This window comes from Sceloporus occidentalis, unplaced genomic scaffold, assembly GCF_023333645.1.
Source record: "Sceloporus occidentalis isolate IW3139 unplaced genomic scaffold, rSceOcc1.0.p SCAF_2, whole genome shotgun sequence".
Taxonomy (NCBI): Eukaryota; Metazoa; Chordata; class Lepidosauria; order Squamata; family Phrynosomatidae; genus Sceloporus; species Sceloporus occidentalis.
In genome coordinates this window covers 257,864,717-257,872,664 of record NW_028316982.1, presented here as the reverse complement: position 1 = coordinate 257,872,664, position 7,948 = coordinate 257,864,717, and the positions used below count along the sequence as shown (strand labels likewise).

At 47.5% G+C, this 7,948-nt stretch overlaps 1 protein-coding gene across 1 annotated transcript; it reads left to right on the top strand.

Moving 5' to 3' along the window:
* The first annotated feature begins 765 nt into the window (after positions 1 to 765).
* On the top strand, positions 766 to 7,545 carry FUT4 (fucosyltransferase 4). The gene has a single exon (XM_089508478.1). The coding sequence runs from the start codon at positions 766 to 768 to the stop codon at positions 1,834 to 1,836; it is 1,071 nt and encodes a 356-aa protein (XP_089364604.1). The 3' UTR covers positions 1,837 to 7,545.
* Positions 7,546 to 7,948: the final 403 nt, after the last annotated feature.

The window sequence follows — 7,948 nt, the reverse complement described above, 5'->3', positions numbered from 1 at the left end:
TGGAGATTTCCTGCAGGGCAGAGGGGCTTGGGCTGGATCAGGGCCCTTCTGTGATTCTATGATTCCAATAAGGGGGAGAATATGGGGAGGCTCCGCAGGCTCCAGCTCCCAGCATCCCATCGCCCTGCCAAGCCGGGTTATTGCTCCCGTGGGGATGCAGCCCTGTCCCCCGAAGTGGCAGAGGTTAGCTCCAGGCTCCCTGGAGTGAGGGGGACTGGGATGGACCCAGAGCCCCAGGCAGCCCTCGCCCGGGGGAGCCATGGCCAGGGAGGCCAAGGGAGGCAGCCTGGGTCCGGGCTCTGCCTCTCAAAGGGCCACCTGGCGGGCAGGGTCCAGGCGAGGAAGCCCCAGCCAACAGCAGCCACCATCTTGGCTCTCTCCCTGGAGCCTTGAAGACGAGGGCGGGCGGGGCAGGCATGGAGGGCCTGGCGCTGGGGGCTGGTCTCCGCCGGAGATGCTCCCGGAGGAGGAGGCAGGGAGGGCCGGGGCGGGGCGGGCGGAGCCATGGCCGGAGGGGCTGCTGGGGCCGGCTGGGCCTCTGGGGGGCATCCTCCTCCGGAGGGGCCGGGCCCGGGGAGGCGGCGCTGGACGCCCCAGCCCCAGCCCCAGCCCCAGCCCCGCTGCCATGCAGCCTTCTCCCCTCCTCCTCCTCCTCCTCCTGCTGCAGCTGAAGCGTCCCTGGCTCTCTCCGCCCGGCGGCATCATCATCATCATCATCATCCTCATCATCCGAGGCCCCGGAGGAGGAGGAGGCCCCTGGAGGGCATGGGGGCCCGGGTCCGTCGGAGGCCTCCCTGGCGCTGGCTGGCGGCGGGGCTGGGCTGCTGCACCCTGCTGGCCCTGTACGCCTCCTGCGCCCTCTCCTCGGCTTCCAGGGCCAGCCTGCTGCCCAGCCTCCTCCGGGGCCACCTGCGGCCTCAGCGGGGAGAAGCGGAGGGGTCCCCGGTGACCGTGCTCCTCTGGTGGGAGCCCTTTGGCCGCAGCCGGCGCCTGGGGGACTGCCAGAGGCGCTTCCAGATCCCGGCCTGCCGCCTGACCACCGACCAGAGCCAGCTGCCCAGCGCCCAGGCGGTGCTCTTCCACCACCGGGACCTGGCCCTGCACGGCCCCCGCCAGCTGCCCCCGGACAGGCCTCCCTCCCAGCGCTGGGTCTGGATGAACTTCGAGTCGCCCTCCCACTCCCAGGGCCTCCAGGGCCTAAGGGGCATCTTCAACTGGACCATGTCCTACAAGCTGGACTCGGACGTCTTTGTGCCCTACGGCTACCTGCGGCCCGCCCTGGGCCCCCGGCCGGCTCTGCCCAGGAAGACCAAGCTGGTGGCCTGGGTCATCAGCAACTGGGAGGAGGACCAGGCCCGGGTGCGCTACTACCACCAGCTGAAGAAGCACCTGCCCATAGACGTCTACGGGGCCCAGGGCCTGCAGCTGGAGGGCGACAGCCTGGTCCAGACCGTCTCACAGTACAAGTTCTACTTGGCCTTTGAGAACTCGCAGCACCCGGACTACATCACCGAGAAGCTCTGGAGGAACGCCTTCCAGTCCTGGGCCGTGCCGGTCGCCCTGGGGCCACCCAGGTCCAACTACGAGCTCTTCATCCCCTCCGACTCCTTCATCCACGTGGAGGACTTTGCCCAGCCCTGGCAGCTGGCCCTGTACCTGAAGTTCCTGGATAAAAACAAGGCCAGGTACAGGAAGTATTTTGCCTGGAGGAAGCACTACGACGTCCAGGTCACCTCCTTCTGGGACGAACATTGCTGTCGGGTCTGCGATGTGGTCAGGGCTTCCGGGAAGCAGCGCAAGACTGTCCAGAACCTGGCCCTCTGGTTTGAGAGTTGACCTCTTGAGCTTTCATTTAGAATTACCTTTTTAAAAATACCTACATAGATATAAAAGGAAAGGTACGGACAACGGAGCTCCTCACACCTAGAGAAAGGATGGGTTTTAAAAAATAAGATAGCCATGATGGTTTATGAGGAAGAACCTCACAAAGTCTCTAGTCGGGCAATACTGCTATCATGACCAACCACAATATCACAAAAGGGTGCCGTCTTTTGAGTTCTTTGGAAGTCTTTGTAAGGCTGGGTGACACAAAGCAGGAAAATGTGAACTCTTGGGGGCAATGAGGATGATGGCCTGAAATCCAAATTTACAAATTTGGATGGCTTGTTTGTGTCCCTGTGTGGTGGGTCCTGAATGGGCTGCTGGCTTCACTTCCCCTCTTGGCTGTTAGATTTCCATGTTCACTAAATGTGTGCAGTGCGTCCCATACGGAGCTGTACCACTTCAGATTGGAAAAGTCTGTTTTGTTTTTTCTTTTCCCCCTTCTGCATCTAAACAGCCGATGTCTGAGGGAAAGGGTTAGACTAGAACTCTTTTCACTGTTTTTATATGCTAGGGATTTTTTAAAATGGGAAGCATTTAAAAATTTGGTTCCTCTCATCACACATCCATGAAATGTTAAAAAGAAGACTCCCACACTGATTCTGCCAAACAAGCGCACTAAACTTGCAATTCAACCTGCTTTTTCAGAGCGGGGTTGAAATCGTGATGTATGGTGTTTGTGAGCATGGCTGGCCAGTTTGAGATTGGGACTTGCTGCCTCTGCTGACATTTTCTAATGCTTCCTTGTCATGGTGAGGCATGAATATATTATATGGTTTCACAAGGCACCATGGCAAAATATCAGTACAGAATTAGTCAACAGGAAATCTTTAAGGCATACTGTTTACCATAGGTATCATAAGAAAATAATTGTCCCAGTAGTGCTATTTTACAAGCCGCTACGTAGTAATTGCAGTTTTAGAATAGCAAAGTGTGCAGCCCACATAGGAAAGTACTTTGTATTGATTTGTGCCATTGATCTACCTAGATTCTAGCTCAGTGTTGTTCACACACTAATAACTGGTAGCAACTTTGCAGGGTTTCAGAAAGAGGTCTTTCTTAGTCATAGCTAAAGAAGACAGGCAGTGAGCCTGGAAACTTTTGCTTTAGCACAGAGCTACAATTCATCTTGACAGAGGAGGCATTTTACATGGAGCAGAAGAAAGTTCCATTGCTGAGCATTGCTAGATTTGAGTGTTAATTCAGAACTAATATTCTGCTGCATATAAACCATCTCTTTCTTGTAGTGGATTCCACAGATGTTACACAGATCAGATGTACCATATCCCCAAAAATAAAAAATACAGATGTGTTGCTGTGTAACCAGCATTTCCTTTGATGAGAGCGCTTCAGATTGCTTACCTGCATGGTACCTAGAATTTATTCTAAACAATTTGCATGATGTGTTCTGGGACCTCAGAGCTTCATCAGCAGCTTGACAAGAGATTACTTAGTGATACATTGAGCAATAGTGGAAAAGATTTCTAAAATGAACCTTACCCACCGTAACTGGCCTCCCCTTCAGTGTGTAGCTACAGGTGTGTTTGTGTGTGGATTCCAGGCAGACGCTTAGAATGGCAGCAGAAAGAAAACTAGCCTTTTGTGACAGTTAGATCTAGGGCATTGCCAGCCAGTGATTTCTAAATCCACTCTTTGGCGCGTTACAGATGGGCCCATGAGGCGCCATCATCGTGCCGTCATTATGCGTGAGGGGCAGCGCTTCCTGACGCGCCTTGCCCCTCGCGCATAATGACTGTCAAAATGGCGCTGCCGCATACAGATGGGCGCCACCATTTTGACGTAGCGGATGCTCTGCGTCCGCACGTCGCGTGGCGGAAATGACGCCACAAGTGCGCGCTTTGGCACTTGCGGCGTCTCTTCCGGGCCGCAGGAAGGAGCGCAAAAATCGCGCTCCTTTGCAGCGTCCAGGAACCGCGCCGTTTGGCTGCTGCGGTTCCTGGACGCTGCAACCAGCGGCGGCGTGAGACTGCCCCTTCTGGGCTGTCTGTAACACGCCTCAGTTTTAGTTTAAACTTTAAAGGACCTACTCACAGCTCTAAAAGTTTACCACCATGGATGACTCCTTTAAAGTTGGACTGAAACAAAGAATGAATTCTCCATTAATATGGAAACTAGCAGCCACCACTGACTTGTATCTTTCGTCTGTATTCCAATGAATCAATTGGTTGAATCATCAGTCATGCAAGTCCTTCTCCTTTGAGGGACTTAAATGTTGTTGTTATGTGCCTTCAAGTCATTTCTGGTTTATGGCAACCCTAAGGCCATGGGGGTTTCTTGGCAAGATTTGTTCAGAGGGGGTTTGCCTTTCCTATTGCCATTCCCTGAGGCTGAGAGCATGTGACTTGCCCAACATCACCCAGTGGGTTTCATGACCAAGCTGCAAATCAAAACATGGTCACCAGAGTCTCAATCCAAGGTTCAAATCACGATGCCATGCTGGTTTCTGCTTAAATATTAGGTATACATCTTTATATAATTGTATATCTTTCTCAGCCTCAGAGGATAGCAATGGCAAACCCCCTCTGAAGAAGCTTGCCAAGAAAATTCCATGATAGGGTTGCTTTAGGGTCGCCATAAGTCGGAAATGACTTGAAGGCACACAGCAACAAAACAACAATCTCTAACATAGCTCTCTGTGTGTTTTTAAATGTTTCCGAACCAAAGCTTCCAAACTGGTTTCTTTTTAAAGCGACATCTTCCAGAATCCCTAGCCAGCATGCTTTCTAAGTTCTGTTCTAAATCGCTCCCTGTAGGAGAAACTTCACCATTGCTAAAACCTGATTCTTGAGAGGAGAAGTGTCCCATGTGTCTTGGATAGCAGTTCTTTCAAGCAACCCCCATTGTTCTACAGGAATTTCATCTGTCATTACCCTTAATTCTAGCAGTGCAATGGCAAGGTTTATCAGGACTGAACAGTATCCTGCATATAGGAAGAGGTAGAATTGAGCACAAGTAAAACACCATAGATTTATTCCCTGAAATCTACAGTTTAAGTGAAAAAGGATGCAGAAGCATGAAAGACCTTTATCTTAGACCTAGACAGTTGCTGCCAGTCAGTGTTGACAGTAATGAACTAGATTGATCAGGGTAAGGGAGTCTCATAGGTGCTTCTCTGTGTGCAGACTGACATTTGAGTTGCCAACATTGAGTTGAGTTGATGATCAGACATACAAAACTGTGTATGGGAATACAAAAGTGTTATTCACTTTTTCCCCCTGGGCCTTTGCCTAAATTCAATTACTGGTCCCTACAGAATAATCCTATTGATTCAGTTGCTGAATGGTAAGTCAGCACTTATCTAAAGCCTATTGAACTAATAGATCTACTCTAGTTGGAACTAGCAAATGGATTTAGGCCTTTGACTCACATCAGTTTAATATCAGAACTTAATTTAACAAACTGTGTTTTCATAGAAGTATTTTACATTGCAAATGTCAAAAAGAAACCCATGTCTATGACTCTTCAGATAAGAACTGCACAGGTATCATTACAACAAACAGCCCTGAAGAATATAAGAAGAAATGAAGCAAACACCTCCTTTAGTTGTGAGTTTGTGCATGTTTACAGGCATTTATGCAGTTTTCCTGTGGTGTCATGGGGAAAAAATTAGGCATGATTGCTTTATCAGATTTATTTATGATGGATTAGAGCTGCAGCATATGAATGTGTAACTGTTGTAAACTTCACTCATATAAGTGGGATTTATGTCTGACAGCAGCACATGTATCAGATTATGGTATAATTTATTTATTTTTTGTTAATATTAGCAGTTTGTATGATGGAGTGATAAATGAAGGACTCTGGATTAAAAAACAGTGATCAGAAGTTATATTGCAAATTACAGTTTGAAACATTATTTTTGGGGTACTCAAACTCCCATCACCAATAGAGAGAACTGATTAGTTTGGGAAGGCACTATAACTCTCTGGCTGAGAATTGGAAACATCCCTCCCTAAATGGCAGATCCCAGGATTCTGTATCACAGAACCCAGGCAGCTAAGGTGGAATGACAGGACTATAATGCTTTAGTGTGAATGGGACCAATGATGTGTTTTCCTTTTACAAGCAGTAGAGCTTGGCATTTTTAACAATAATGGCCATGTTGTGATTTTACACTAAACAAAGAGTAAGCAAAGAGCAGACTGTGGGCCACATGTGTCCGTCTCAAGCAAAGTGTGGGCTACTAGCTGTATGTGGCCCCAGGACTGTTTTTGGCCTCCAGGGCCTCTCAGGTCTTTTTACAAATGCTTTTGCTCCAATATGCCCAAAAGTGACCTCTAAGGGATATGGAGGGAAATTTCACCACATGGAGGGGGAGGAGGGTTAGTAACTAAAAAAAGTGGTAGGGCATTTTCACAACTTTTTAAATGAGGGGTGGGCTTTTTAGAAACAGGATGTGAAGAGGGCTTCCATTCATTTCCTATTGCTTAAAAAGGGTCCCAAAAATGGTGAAAATGCTTCCCATGTACCCCAAAGGACCTTTTTTTTCCAGGACTATGCGGTGGAGGGTGGCCCTCTAAGTTTTGCTGCAGAACAGCTGATATAGCCCCATAGCCTTTCACAATTAGCCATCCTTGCTCAAGGTGGGAGACTTGGGCTGCATCCACACTGCAGAAATAATCCAGGTTAGCACCACTTTAACTGCCATAGATGAGTACTCAGAGCTCTACTCTGGTGCCACAACAAACTGCCATTCCCAGAATGCCATTGCATTGAGCCATGGCAGTTAAAGTGGTGCCAAACTGGATTATTTCTGCAATGCGGATGCAGCCAAGGAGGCTCTGGAAGGTTTCATTGTGGCTGGTGTGGCCATCTAAACCCTTGAAGTTGGCTATCTCTGTACTAAACAATCATAGAATCATAGAATCGTAGAGTTGGAAGACACCACAAGGGCCATCCAGTCCAACCCCCTGCCATGCAGGAAATCCAAATCAAAGCATCCCTGACAGATGGCCATCCAGCCTCTGTTTAAAGACCTCTGTTTAAAGACTTACTGTGACATCAGTGTATGACTTGTTTGAGTTCATATGAAGCTCACCTTCTCTCTTTCTCTCAGCTGACCTGTAAGGGGGGATTTGGGGAACGTTTGCTTCCATTTTTACTTGGACATAATTTAGTGTTTCATCTACATGCTAAACTGTTGTTATTGTGACCTGTGCTTTGTGGCCTTAGTGTCTGGGGAGTCAGGATTTGTACTCCAAAAAATATCTGCCCCAAGCTCTGCAGAAATTATGGCAATAATAATTCCACTGTGCTTTCTATTCAAGGTACAAGTGTTATCCAAGGAAGGTACAACTGAAAACTGCCCATTCCCCCTTTCCCCCTAGTGTTTATGTTTTTTTCCATGGGAGCAAGAAAACCAATCAAGTCAGACATACAGTGTCTCAGTTATCTGAATCCAGTGAGACAGAAATGTTTAGGATCCCATTTTGTGAATGCACTTGCAGTGGAGGTAACTCAGGGAATTTTATACTTGCAGGGATTTTGCTCCTTGATACCAAAAGAAGAAAAATACTTTTATATTTGTAATCATATTTCTGGTAAGATGACAATAAAATAAGTGGAAAAAAGCAAATAAAGCTGTTCTCTCTTTTGTAATCCCGTTTCCTTAAACATTTATGATAGACTTGGAAGTTTTGCATTAGGCGCAAATGTCATGTATGACAATAAATAAATAAATAAATAAATAAATAAATAAATACACAAGTTCCCCTCTTTTAATAATAATAATAATAATAATTTTTATTTATATCCCGCCTTTCCAATTGCATGATCAAGGCGGCTTACAAGACAAGAAACGATAAAATACAAGTAAAACATCACAATATAAAAAGTTTAAAAACATCATTACTAGGGGTAGGAATGGGAATCTATACAAATCACAATTCACTAGGGGCAAGAAAAAGACAATATATTGCACTAATCCGGGGTCGAAAAACAGAGGGCAAGGAGCAGAGAAAAAACACTATTACCTAAAGTGAAAAAGCCAACTGGAATAGATGCGTTTTTAATTGTTTCTTAAAAGAAACTAAAGATGCAGAGGAAC